General features: G+C 44.4%; 1 protein-coding gene across 3 annotated transcripts in view; it reads left to right on the top strand.

Annotated features, from left to right (window-relative positions):
- NOX4 (NADPH oxidase 4) overlaps positions 1–13676 on the top strand; it is a 310955-nt gene that overhangs the window by 41108 nt on the left and 256171 nt on the right. For all 3 annotated transcript variants that reach the window (XM_073662050.1, XM_073662052.1, XM_073662051.1), the window contains exons 4-5: positions 1807–1891; positions 12461–12558. In XM_073662050.1, the coding sequence (XP_073518151.1) occupies positions 1807–1891; positions 12461–12558 (183 nt within the window). The remainder of the gene's footprint in view (positions 1–1806; positions 1892–12460; positions 12559–13676) is intronic.

Here is a 13676-nt window from a genome sequence, read left to right as displayed (position 1 = left end):
TATAAGAGTTTGATCAGAGTGTGGTCCGAGTGTCATCAGTTTTTCTGATTAAAAAAGAAAAGTTTCTCCACCTTCTCCTTTCTGATAGTATGTGAAAATCGGACCGCACTTGGATGTCATCCGAGTGCGAGCCCAGTCATTTTGCCCGGACCCATAGACTTGAATTGTCGATTTTGATCTGATCCTTGATCAAAATTAGACATGTCCCCACGATATTCCATGGACCAAAATGACAGACATGTTAATTATGTGGCACGGGGCAGTAGCCGTGGGTGAGGTACTTGTCTCTTACACCCTGTCACATTACATGAAAGTGGGGGTCCTGTCTGAGTGTGTGGACTTGTGCTCTTTGGGCACTACGCCCTTGCAGGCCCCATGTTACCGGTGACTTGGGTTGGCCAGGACCAGGTGTTTGACAGTTCAGTAAGTGAGACCACCAGTCAAAGATACAGTAGATAGCGGGCACTTAACTTGATGAACGTTTCCTTTACAATGCTGATCATTTTCCACACACAGCTTCCATTCCTTCTTCTTTATTCTCTTGTCCTCTACCTTCAACGTTTCTTTCTACTTTCTACAGTACTACAGTCCAGTTAGCAAGAGTCCTATTCTCAACCTGTGGTTCCGCATCTTCTTTCCCTTCTAGGGAACTATATTGCCAGTATGGCCGGTACTTATCTTCTCTGTGTTTGGTGCTATGGAACTTCTGCCTGTGGCACTCTCTTCATCTTACGTACTCTCTCCCATCTAGGCCCATTATCTCTGAGTTACAAACTCTGGGCCTCACTGCTAGGCGTCTGTCCCAAGACCCATCTCCGATCGATCACTTGACTTCTTCGGTCACTTCTCTTCCACTTTCCAGTAGGATCTCACTATCTTTCTCTTGGTCTCCTCTTACGTAAGGGTCACCCACGTCATGCGGCACTGCTGAGTTCAGACCTTAGGTCTGATTTCTACCCACACTGGGCCCCATCTGACTTAACAGGAAACTGTCTCTCTCCCTTCAGTTCAGTGACTCCCACTCTGGGCTAGTCGCAACCATTAACTCTCACTTTCCCTACTGTTGAAAAACACACATCAGTAACACCATCAATGTATAGCACAATTCACATTACGATAACACACTTGTTCTTCAAGGGGGAAGCGCGGGCAATATGTCCATCTCTTTACATGTAAATGGCCCTATAGACTATCACAGCTACTGTGAATGGACCTATAGACTATCACAGGTATGAGTGCTATCTGCGAAAACCACGGAGAGCACTCATGCACAAAAATTGGACCTCTGAATGAGGCATAAGAGGTATTTGCCTCTTAATGAATCAAGAGTGTCTGACTCCAGCACAAAAACACCCGTCTTGATGAGTCCAGGGCCTATGGCTTTTGGAAGATGAGAATAAAATATCCAAACTGGCCTTGTTGCCCGTACCAACCAATCAGAGCTCAGCTTTCATTTTTTAAACTGCTATGGAGAAATGAAAGCTGCATTGTGATTGGTTGCTATGGGCAATATAGACAGTTTTACTAATAGACAGTTTTGAGGCCTATATGTGTTTTTTCTTATGGGCCTCTGTAAACGTTACAATTAAAATTTTTCCCAAAAGTTGACACAGACCACACATAATCAGTCATTTGTCATCCATTCCTTATGTAGGAGGGTTTCCTGCCATACTAGTATATAAATTACCACACTGTGATAACACTCAGCTCTGCTATAGCTGAATTGTAGTGTTGCCATAGTAACTGATCTGTCTGCCACCATTACCTCTATATTATAAGTGATATATATTTTTTCTTTCCCTATAGATTGTAAGCCGGAAAACCAGAAGACTTCTGCATAAGTACAAATCATTCCATGCGGCTTGTGGCATCGCCATATGTGTCTTTTCAGGTAATGTTTATAACGTTCATCAAAAAATACCTCCATTTAACTTAAAAAATTCCCCTAAAGGTTTCTATATTCTTTAAGCCATATTGGCTAGCTTTGAGAAAGAGAGCTAATTTGCATACTTTTTTCCCATGTTGCATTGTCAATAAGACTCCACACTCAATTAGCTTTCTTAAAGTGGATGTTCGGTGAAAAAAAAAAAAAGTTCATCATTGAAGTTTATCATTCAAATGATGATAACTTGTAGATCGGTGGGGGTCCGACCGCTAGGATCTGGACAAAATCGACAGAATGGGGAACTTTTATCTTCATTAGAATGGAGCAGCTGTGACTCTGCACCGTCCGTTTCCGAGCACTACACTCTCTGCTTTTTCCGGTAGCTCCATAGAGAATGAATGGAGCGGTGTTTTAGCATCCGTCACAAAAATGCCCTATACGGGATACAATATCCATGTTCTCCCAATTGTTGCAATTCCTTATGGTGGTTTCCTCACAGATAAGCAAGTTAACTTATTTTGATCAGGCAACCCCTTTAAGGAGAACCAATCCCTTCCAAATTTTGTATCTAGAGCACCTTATTCATCCAGCCAAACTCTACTGTACACAGATGAAGGGCAAGCCCCCCAAAACAGCTCGCTCTACATAGGTGTCTGGCTTTGCTATTATCCCTGGTTATGTTTACCAACATAGTTGACAATTTTCCAGAACTGACCTATCTTTTTGGAAACAGTCCTGGTAAATTTGGGTTATCTGTCAAGTTTGGGCTCCCTTTTGATTTAATCCAAAAAGGACTACCAATACCTGTTTCCACTTTAAACAAAAGGGTGCTGGTCGATTTGACATTATTTGTTTGAGACATCTGGTATATGGCTTGCTTTCATCTTGGGGTGTACTATTTTTTTTTTTTTTTTTTTATTTAAATGCTGTAAGATAGGGTGTGTCCTATAGGAGCTGACCTGCAATACCTGGGAGCGTCCACTAAACAGTTGATAGCTGAGAACAGCTGATCGGTAGGGGTGCCGGGTGGTGGACCTCCACAGATCTGCTAATAACGACTTATCTTAGGAATAGGACATCAACGTCATAGTCGTGAAACACCCCTTTAACAACTGCTGATCTCAAACAGTAATTTTGCATCTCCTATGAGATGTTTTAACCTTTCTAAACCCATTGTGATCTGATGTCAGTAATATTGGCAGAATATCCACTGGTCAATTTGACGCCAAGGGTATATAAATGTAAGTCCGATTAGCCTGGAGCTCCATATGTAAGGTCTAAACTAGGTTTAGATGAAGTTCTTACTCAACAACAAGAAGGTCCATAGACAGCGAGTCACACAATATGCTCAATCTTCTACCTCCGCAAATGATTGTGGTCCAACAGCAACTGGCACTGTCTAACAGAAGTCTTCTAGAAGGTCTCACCTAATGTCTTACCTTGGTTCAAGGTCGTGACCTTCTCTTTACTTGATTCTTGAGCTTGCTACAAATCGAACCAGGTTATTTTTGTGCCTCTTTATTATTTTTACTATTATGAGATGTCCAATGAAAATTTACTCTTTGTAACTCAGTGAATCAGGATATTTGATGTCTTGACTCTTGTCGGTTCTGTATGAGATTAGAGTCTTCATTTACCCAGATCAAAAAAGTCAATGGTCCAATCCTATAGGAAATGGATGTGTACAGAAAAGTACAGATGTGTGTGTCCTTACTTTCAAGTAAATTTTATAAAAGTCTCCCAATTTCTGACAATACAAATTTAATACATTATTGTGAAATGCCCTCAAAATACTAGGTTGTAAAGCACTTCAAAACCACTAGTTGGCCACATATAGACACATATTGCATTAACATCTTCCAAGAGAGTATCGTGATATCATGCTTATTTATCATGCTTTTTTTTCCAAAGTTGGTCATTTCATGCCACTCATCACTAAGAAAGAAGGACAAATCTGTATAGTTCTCCCATGGGACAGTAGCAGTTGAGTAACCCTGCAGACCATGGAGATTTTGATCATAAATTTCGGAACCCTAAGCACAGGTGGGCCTCATGCTAAATAAAAACTGCTATTAACTTATTGGTGTAGGGAAATACCACTGTGGATTCCCATTCTTCGAAAGGAATGCCCATCTTTTTGACTTTTTGCATCTATTGGCCTTATCTTCTATAAATTGCACACTTTGTGTAACCCAATTATTTAGCAATTTACAGTCAAATTTTATAGTGAATACAAGGCCCTCCATGCTCCTTTTCCATTGACCTCCATTAGTCGTCGGCACGCTCCATAGTCAGGAGCTCCTCTTGTGTTGGCCAAATAATTCGCACCGCCTAAGCCTTCCTTTCCAATCTCCCGATCGATCGGAGTCTGGATATTCTGTGAGTATTTTATTATGGTCATGGCCTCTACATCTGTGGGTATTTTGGTTACTTTGCGGACAATTTATTACATTAGCAAATATATTAGTGATGCCTTACAGAGACCTCTCGGATATTGCAGGATTTAGAAGGACCTGGTCTTCCAGGAGACATCGTGAAATAAATTATGCATCATAAAGTATCAGAGGTCATCCCAGGCTTCCCTTATCGACTCCTACTTAATCTTGACTATATTTACTGCACTGCTGAGCCTGTTAGTCAGCAAACACGATGTGGTCCATGGGAAGGAGAGGACTTGAACAGGATTTTAAATTATCAAGAAGTATTGCCATGGAAACAGCCAGAATAAGATATACAGGTACCTCGAGATATTCTTGGAGAAACCACAATTATTTCATCTGTTTTTTTTTTCCTTGTCTTAAGACAAATATGTGCTGATTTTCTCAATCTTTTTTAGAATTTTTTTGTAAATGACAAACAAATAATATATTTTAACTTTAGCAGAATTTGTACCAGAACTGGGATATTTGCTATGGACTTTGATGAGATTGGGGAACTTTAGGTCAGTTAGGCCCCATTCTCGACTCCAGTAACCAAGGACATCTTGGGGCCTGAGCCACTATGGATACTTATGGGGTTTGGGTCCTTAATGGATTTTTGTTGATCCAATCCAGTTGAGAAGAGGTAGAGAGGTAGCCATATTTTTCCAATATAGTCGTTGACTCAGCTGAATCCATAGATTTCAGTGGAGAGGTTCATGGACATGCATGGCCACTTCTCTCATTTGCGACTGCAGTAGGGTGTCCAAATGGGTCCCACATGTGGGATATATGACTCGATCCACCCTATTTTGACAATTCTTTAAGTGGGTAATATAGCTTAAACAACTTATTACCTATCCACTTTATAGGTGATAAATGGTAGATGGGTGTGGCTAGCATTGCTAGGAGCTCCACTGATCACCAAGATCCGTGAATTTTATTCCCCTATCTCAAGATGTTCTTACAATACTGTTCGCAATTCAGACTAGTCTAACTAATTGGAATATGTGGCATCACAAGATTAAAACACTGATTTTACTATTTTACGATTATGCTGATAACCTGCCCTTAACATTTGGGTTGCTAGAAATCGGATGTATATGATGAAGGCAATGCTTTAATTAGTTAAGAGCTACAAATCCTGGTGTTGGGTTCGCTTTAAAGGGGTTGTCCACTACTCGCACAACCCTTCTGAATCCCTATATTTCCCCCCACTCTGCTGCCAGTGTCGCTCCAGCGGTGATGGTACTCACTCTCCCTGGGCTTTCATGACATTGTTGTATCATGCGATCCCTGCAGCCAATCAGGCTTTATTCTCCCTTCCCGTAGACAAATCAAGTCATCAGGAGGAAGTGAAACAGCCGCAGCTCTCCCTTCCTCCAGAAGTCAATTACGTCCATAGTAGAAGAGAGTTAAACCAGTGCTGATTGGCCACAGTGATCGCGTGACTTACTGTAACTGTCATGCAATCTCTGGGAGTTCCGACACCACTGGAACAACGCCAGCACCAGAGGGGAGTATAGGTGTTATTTCACTGGGGAGAAATATAGCGATTCAGAGGGGGTTGTCCAAGTAGTGGACAACCCTTTTAAACTAAGCAGGAAAGTGCATGTGTGACGCTCACAGCCCTACCCTGGGAGATGGGGGTACTCGGAGCTGGGTCAGATGTTGGGGGTTGCAGTCGTGGCCTGGACCCGTTCCGTGCCCAGGGCCGTCACATAAAAGATTTAATGGGCTATCAGGGTTTGTGGTAATCGAGTGGATGTATTGACTACGCCACCTGTGGAGTCGGGTGATCCCCCACCAGCGCTGTGTTCAGTCCTCTGAGGCGGGATATAGTGGCAGCAGAAGATGGTACTACTCCTCATAGGCGGAGCAGGGCCTCAGGGCAGAGAAGACGGATCAGGGGAGTAGTAGTAGGCAATGTGGTGCGGTGTAGTGCGGTGCCGTGTTGCAATAAGGAACCGGAGGCAATGGATGCAGTCTTCCAAGCTTTACTCACGTTGTTAGGTGTCAGCTGCAAGGCTTCTCCTTGCTCCTCACGGCGCGCTGCGGCCACCAGGAAGGGGTTCAGCATGCTTCGGGAAGTTCGGGTGCAACAATCAGGACCCCCTGCACCAGAGTGTTCCTAGACTTTCCCACTAGGTCCTCTCCTGTCCGTATGTGGTGCGTGTTACAAGGCTGGGTCTCCCTCTGGACTATGCACAGAACAAGGGTACAGGTGGCGACTCCGCTCCGTTACCCGGTGGGATCCACTGAGCCTGCGGGCTTCTCCGACTAAGACTTAAAGTGACAGAGTCAGATATCGGGGGCCGGTACCCCTCTTGCAGCAGGAATCCCTCTGACTAGGCCAGAATAATGAGGACAGGTGGCGTATACCGCTCCGTCTGCATCCCCCTGGGATCCTTTTGCGGTGGAGCTTGTCTCCTCTGCTCCCCTCCAGGCCTTCTTAGGTAGGGACCTTGACCGGGTAGAGACAGCCATTAACTCTAGCCCGCTCCTCGTCTCAAGGCCAGAGAAAGAAGATACACGGTCCTCGATCAGCTGCAGGTTCACACAGAAAGCCACTTTCAGTGATGAAGATCACAATCAAAGACCATAAGCCCAAGATGGCCGTTTATTAAATATGAATTTTGTGGTGTAACCTAAAGTGCGTCCTCCACCCTCACCCACTACATGGTTCCCCCTTACTTTGGTTCCCCCCTATCTCCTCTTATCCCGGCTGGGGCAGCACCCTGGTGCCTTTAAGCCCCCCTCAGGTGGGAGAGGTGTAGTATTGGATGGATGTGATTTGGTCCCAATAGGTGCCCCTTCCTTACCTCGGAGAGGAGATACCACACCTCGGTCTGAGGTGCAGTACCCCTGTGGCGACTGAACCCTCAGGGACGCCACACATGCACAATCTTTCGCCCCATGTGTCGCCTCCTGGACATGGTCTTGCCCCCAGGGCAGAACCAGGGAGGTCGAGAAACACATCTCCAATTTTGGTGATCAGTGGGTTCCCAGCAGTGGAGAAGTGATAACATGTTTGTTTTTATACTTTACGTTATATAGTTTTATAAAAGTTCAATTGGACGAGGGGACGGGAAGAAGATGATGAAAAAAATGAAGAGAAAGGGAATTTGCCTGCTTCCTCCCATTTTTTTCTGGGTTATTGATAGAGTGAAATAGTCTCTCTCCAGTGTGCACTTCATGATGTTCCTCATGTTTTAGGGGCCATAAAAAATTAGGGACCATTTTGTTTCTAATATCTGTTCCCCTTTTATCGTTACGCCAATGATTAAAATATAAAACTTGCTTTTTGCTGGAATATATGTAAAAACCCGGCGCATGAGCTCAGTATCTTTCACTGCCAAATAAGCTCCACATATAATGAGCTGCACTCCACAGGTGACCGAACGTCACGATCCCGATGCTCTTTTTCATGCTGGAACGGTGCGACTTGGCAGCACTGGAGCGTACGGGAATGGACATTTCAAGTGGTTTAATTTTTCCCTTCGTTTGCTTGTGTCAACCTTTTTTACAGATTGTAGGTGATGTCATTGTCTGGCTAAGTGTCTGCAGCAGATGGGAAAACCACGATTAGCAATTATCTTGTGGTTGATACTGAAGTCAGCTATCCGCAGACAGACGTGATAACGCAGATCCCTGTCCACCATCGCTTGTGTCAGTATACACTACAGATGTATTATGTTTAATATAGCTTCATTCTCCCCTTCCCACCTGTGAATCCTTGTTTATTGCTGTTGATTTCCCACCGAGGCTCTTCCAGCAGCTTTCTCTCTTTTTTTCTGTAGCGGCCTCCATAGAGCAGCCATATGTGCTTAGTGCTGGTTGTCATTCATCCACAGATGCTCTCCCATTGTATCTCAGTTCATGGACATGAAAGAGTGGTGACTCAGAAATTGTTGATTTTCTTGTGGGACCTTAGGAAAAAATGCAATAATCAGTCATAAAGAAAGACTAGTGAGCACTGAACAATCTTCTTTTCCTATTGATGCACTTATGATAAATTACTCGTGATCATGACCTAGATCCTAACTAGTGATGAGCGAGCATGCTCGCCACTGCTCGGTACTCGCCCGAGCATCTCAGTACTCGAGATGCTCTGAGCTCGCCGAGTACTTTCGAGATGCTCGGGTCTCCGTCCTGCATGTTTGTCGCGATTTAGAGAGCCAATGAACATGCAGGGATTGTCTGCCACTCACTGTAATGTCACAGCCATGGTGGTTGTGGCATTACAGTGATTGCCTAAATAGATGGGAACAGTGCTCACAGTGAAACATGAAAAGCCGGCAATTCATCAGCGGCATACACCGTTACCCGACAATTTAGAACAGAAAGAATAGAGCATCACACATAGATTAGATAGATAGAAACATGTCAGTCACATATATAATAAGTACAGTGATAGTGTTGGTTACTGTACTTGTCATTTAGTGTTAAAATAAAGGATTTATTAAAAAAAAAATTGGCGTGGGGTTCCCCGTAATTTTAGTCTCTAGCGGAGGTTAAGCAGACTGCTGGGGCAGATGTTTGAAGCCTGGGAAGGGGGTAATACCCACGGAGCTTCCCAGGCTACTAATATCAGCCCCCAGCTGAATACCTAGCCTTTACTAGCTATTAAAAAAGACGTGGGGTCCCCTCTATTTTAATAGCTAGCAAAGGCTAGGCAGACAGATGGGGGCTGATGATAATAGCCCAGGAAGGGTGCCATGAATATTGGCCCCCTCCCAGGCTAGAAACACCAGCCGTCAGCTGCCCCAGAAATGGCGCATCCATAGGAATTCTCCTGCGCTTGCCGTGAGCGCAGGAGAATTCTCTCACGCTCACAGCAAGCACAGGAGAATTTTCTCGCGCTGTTAGTGACGTGCATGAGGTGAGCTGAGTTAATTGGATATGAACTTGGCTCATCTGGATGCCGTCACAGTGAGACACTGAGGAGCGCAAGCATGCCTGCGCTTCTCAGTGTCTGCGGCATGGCAAGCTGGATGGCAGCTTTCGGCTGCGAACCAGCCTGTCATGTGAATGTAGCAGAGCTGAAGCTGTCCTGGGAACCATGGAAAGATAAGGATGAGGCTGGTTTATTATTTTACTTTCATTGCAGAAGACATTGGCTTCAGCTGGAATGGGCGTGATGGTAAGTATGGTTTAATTTAGAACATTAAAGAATTGTGTGTTTATTTCAATTAAAGGACTTTATTCTGGGTGTTGAGTTTTTTTTAAATACTGATAATACCAAGCTGGCCCTAACCCCTTTATTACCCAGTGAGCCACCGCACCAGGGCCCTGGATGAGTTGGGTACAGCGCCAGAAGATGGCGCTTCTATGAACACGCCATTTTCTGGGGTGGCTGCGGACTGCAATTTGCAACGGGGGGGGCCAGAAAGCTTGGGCCTCCCTGCGCCGCGGATTCCAGCCCCCAGCTGCCTAGTTGTACCTGGCTGTACACAAAAATAGGGCGAAGCCCCACGTATTATCTATCTAATCGATGTGTGATGCTCTATTCTTTCTGTTCTAAATTGTCGGGTACCGGTGTATGCCGCTGCTGAATTGCCAGCCGGCTTTTTTAAAGAGACGGGTGCATGAAAATCAGAGGGCACTAGTGTGTTCCAAGTGCCCTGCTAGGTTTTTTCATGCACCCTCCTATATACCCTGCCTGCCTGTCTGCCTATATATTCTGCCTGCCTGACGTTTAATTGAGCACTGTTCCCATTGATTTGGGCAATTTTTGACCACCTGCAGACCGCCAGGGCTGACCACCAGAAAAATGCTCGAGTTTCCCATAGACTTACATTGGGCTCGTTGCTCGAGTCGAGCACTCGAGTTTTCCAATGTGCTCGACCCGAGCTTCGAGCACCCGAGCAGTTTAGTGCTCGCTCATCACTAATCCTAACGTTTCTTTTATTGGGAGTCTGGTTATGTTCTTGCTTGGTTAAAACAGAGAAGACGCTATCATTTTGTCACAGTCACCCAAACTTCAAAGAAATTCCTAGCCCAAACTGTCCTCTCTTTTTCCTTCCCTTTTCAATTCTAGAACTTCTACACCAATCTGTTGTAACATTAAAACTGTTGACAGGTGAATTAAATAATGATTGTCTATCGACGATGGCAACTGTCAGGGGTGGAATATTTGAGGCAGAAAATGGTCAATTCTTGAAGTTGTAATGTCTAGACGACTGGTACATCCAACTAACAGGTCTTGTGGGGTGTTTCTGGTATATTGCAGGTCTTCTGGGATGTTCCCCATACATGATAGGTCTTGATCACTGCTCCTGGTATATGGCAGTTATTGAGCGGCTGTTCCCAAAAATTCAGCATGTCTTGAGGGTTGTTCCCAGTATACAGCAGGTCTTGTGAGGTGTTCCTTGAATATGACAGCTCTTGGCGTGTATTCCCAATATACAGTAGATATTGTGCAGTTTTCCAGGTATACAGCAGGTCTTGTGCAATGTTCTCCGGTGTAAGGCAGGTCTTGTGTTGTATTCCTGGTACACAGCAGGTGTTGGAGGGTGTTCCTAATAGATGCTGGGTCTTCTGGTTTGTTGTCTCTATATGTCACCTATTTCCAGGTATTTCCGTATGCAGCAGGTCTTGGAGGGCGTTTCCAATATGCAGCAGGTCTTGGAGGGCGCTTCCAATATGCAGCAGGTCGCTTCCAATATGCAGCAGCTCTTGGAGGGCGCTTCCAATATGCAGCAGCTCTTGGAGGGCGCTTCCAATATGCAGCAGCTCTTGGAGGGCGCTTCCAATATGCAGCAGCTCTTGGATGGCGCTTCTAATATGCAGCAGCTCTTGGAGGGCGCTTCCAATATGCAGCAGCTCTTGGAGGGCGCTTCCAATATGCAGCAGCTCTTGGAGGGCGCTTCCAATATGCAGCAGCTCTTGGAGGGCGCTTCCAATATGCAGCAGCTCTTGGAGGGCGCTTCCAATATGCAGCAGCTCTTGGAGGGCGCTTCCAATATGCAGCAGCTCTTGGATGGCGCTTCCAATATGCAGCAGCTCTTGGAGGGCGCTTCCAATATGCAGCAGCTCTTGGAGGGCGCTCCCGGTATACGATAGGTCTTTCTTGTATTTACCGGTTCTTGTGAGGTGTTTCCTCTATACTGTGAGTATTTCCGGGTGTGCAGGTCTTGTAGGATGCTCCCAGTATACGGCAGATCTTATGCGGTTTACTTCATTATCCGCAGGTCTTATGCTGTGATCAGGATCTACCAAAAGTAATCCAAGAAAGGAAAATCTGTGAACCAGCAATAGGTTGATTAACTCCAAGACTTGATGATGCAAGTGGGGAGTAAAGGCTAGTCCATCTGTCCTGATCCAGCAGAAGAGTCGCTGTACACAAATTGCTGAAAAATGTGTCCTGGCTATGATAATTGGGTGTCAAAACACACAGAGCATCACAGCCTGCTGTGTATGGGGCTGTTAACCAACAGATCAGTTAGAATGTCCATGTTGACACTTGTCCAACATTCAATGGACATGTGATCATCAGAGCTGAAGCAATGGAAGAAGGCGGCCTGATGAATCATGTTTTACATCATGTGGACGTCCTGGTGATTGTGCCTCATTTACCTGGAGAAGAGATGGCACCATGGGAAAAACACGAGCCAGAAAAAGCAAAGTGATGGGGCAGTGTTCTGCTTGTAAACGTTGGAATTCAAGTGGATATGACACATACCACCTACCATCCATTGTACAGACCAAGAGACCAGGTAATCCCCTTCTTGGCAGTAGTATTTCCTAATAGTAGTGCCTCTTCCAGCAGGTTAATGCCCCTGACATACTGCAAAAACTGCCCAGGAACAAGCCAAAGAGTTCAGGGTGATTACCTCCTCCATCCACATTAGCCAGATCTCAATGTGCGGGATGTGCTGGAAAAGTTATTCCGAGGAGACTTCGATGCGCAACTTAAAGGACTAAAATGACCTGCTGATAACGCAGGACATCTTCAGAAATCCTAGGGAGTTCTTTGGCTTGTCAAAGCTGTTTTAGTGGCTCAAGGGGGGCCCACACAATATTAGGCTGTACTGTCTTCACTTGCAACCCTATAAAAACCACAGATCTCAACACCAGTGCACAAATATAGCACACCGGTCCAATCTGTATTGTATTATTCCGGACAAAGTACTAATTGCTTCTTCTTCTTCTCTAGCTGTGCACGTGGGAGCTCACATCATCAATGCCGATAACTTTTCTATAAACTACAACAGTGAATATAAAGCACTTAACGTTGCCCGATATAAAAATGAGGTAAGTGGTTGTGATGTGTATTCTGCTTATGTTTTAAAGAAAATATCTTGCACATGCATCCTTCCTTACCTTTCTTCTTGGCTCAACATATACCGAGATGAGTGGCATGCATGAGATGACCAGCTTGGGAAGATGCTCTATTGCTTGATGTTTACGCCGTATGTGTCTATGGGTTGTTGTTATGTGTATGGGAGCTTTTAGAGTATTTTTTTAGCATGTCACAATATGACTGTTCAGAGATGAAGAGGACTGGAACTCTAGTGACACTTATTGGAAGTAGAAATCCTAAGTCATATCGACCCTTTAAAGAACATTGCCACATGACAAAAAAAGAAGAAGCCATGCAAGAAACTCCATTTGAAGACACATGTTTCAGGGTAGTTAACTCTCATCAGTTCAAAGCAGGAGCCCAGATTTGATTGGCTACGGTGGTTCTAATGGGGGTCTACGTGGTAGAGATTCTCTTTGTAGAGAGTGTCAACTTGTAAGGTGTAAGGACACTTTTAGGCCATGCAATGCTCCCCTGGGAATTTAAATATACAAATAGCCTCTTTAGAGAGGAAGATGGGAACTCTAGTGTCACCTATTGAAATTAACAATCCTAAAAATCAGTATTGACCCTTTAATTTGCCTTAAGACAAGACTTGGGTTAGGATCCCAAACCAAAAACTCCATTTACAGACACGTGTTTCAGGATGTTTGTACTTCATCAGTGCAAAGCAGGAAAGCTGATTTAGCTGGATGAGAGGGTGATTGTCCTTATTTTCCTTGTATCCTACATTTTTCACTAGTTTCTCCTCTACAGGTTCTTTGTTTAATTTCCAGTGGTCTCTGAGCTAGTGGGTGGAGAATAGCTGTTATGATGTCTCCCATACCCACCACACACAGACATGAGAGATATTTGTTCTCCTGTCTTTATATTACAGATTTTCTTATATTTGCTTGTACAGAAATATTGATTTTGTAACAGTAACCAATTTAAAGCACGGACAAAGGAGAAATTCTGCAAAGTCTCACTGTTCCATCATCTACAAATGAGGTGGATTTTTGGTGACTTCCCGAGACCCTACTATTTTTAACTTATACTCAATGTATGTTCCTATTCTTAAAGGTTTTGA

The sequence above is a fragment of the Phyllobates terribilis genome, unplaced genomic scaffold (genome assembly GCF_046119375.1).
Source record: "Phyllobates terribilis strain yellow unplaced genomic scaffold, ASM4611937v1 Scaffold_2__4_contigs__length_985480577, whole genome shotgun sequence".
Taxonomy (NCBI): Eukaryota; Metazoa; Chordata; class Amphibia; order Anura; family Dendrobatidae; genus Phyllobates; species Phyllobates terribilis.
The sequence above is the reverse complement of the archived record's forward strand: the minus strand, read 5'-3'. Positions and strand labels throughout refer to the sequence as shown.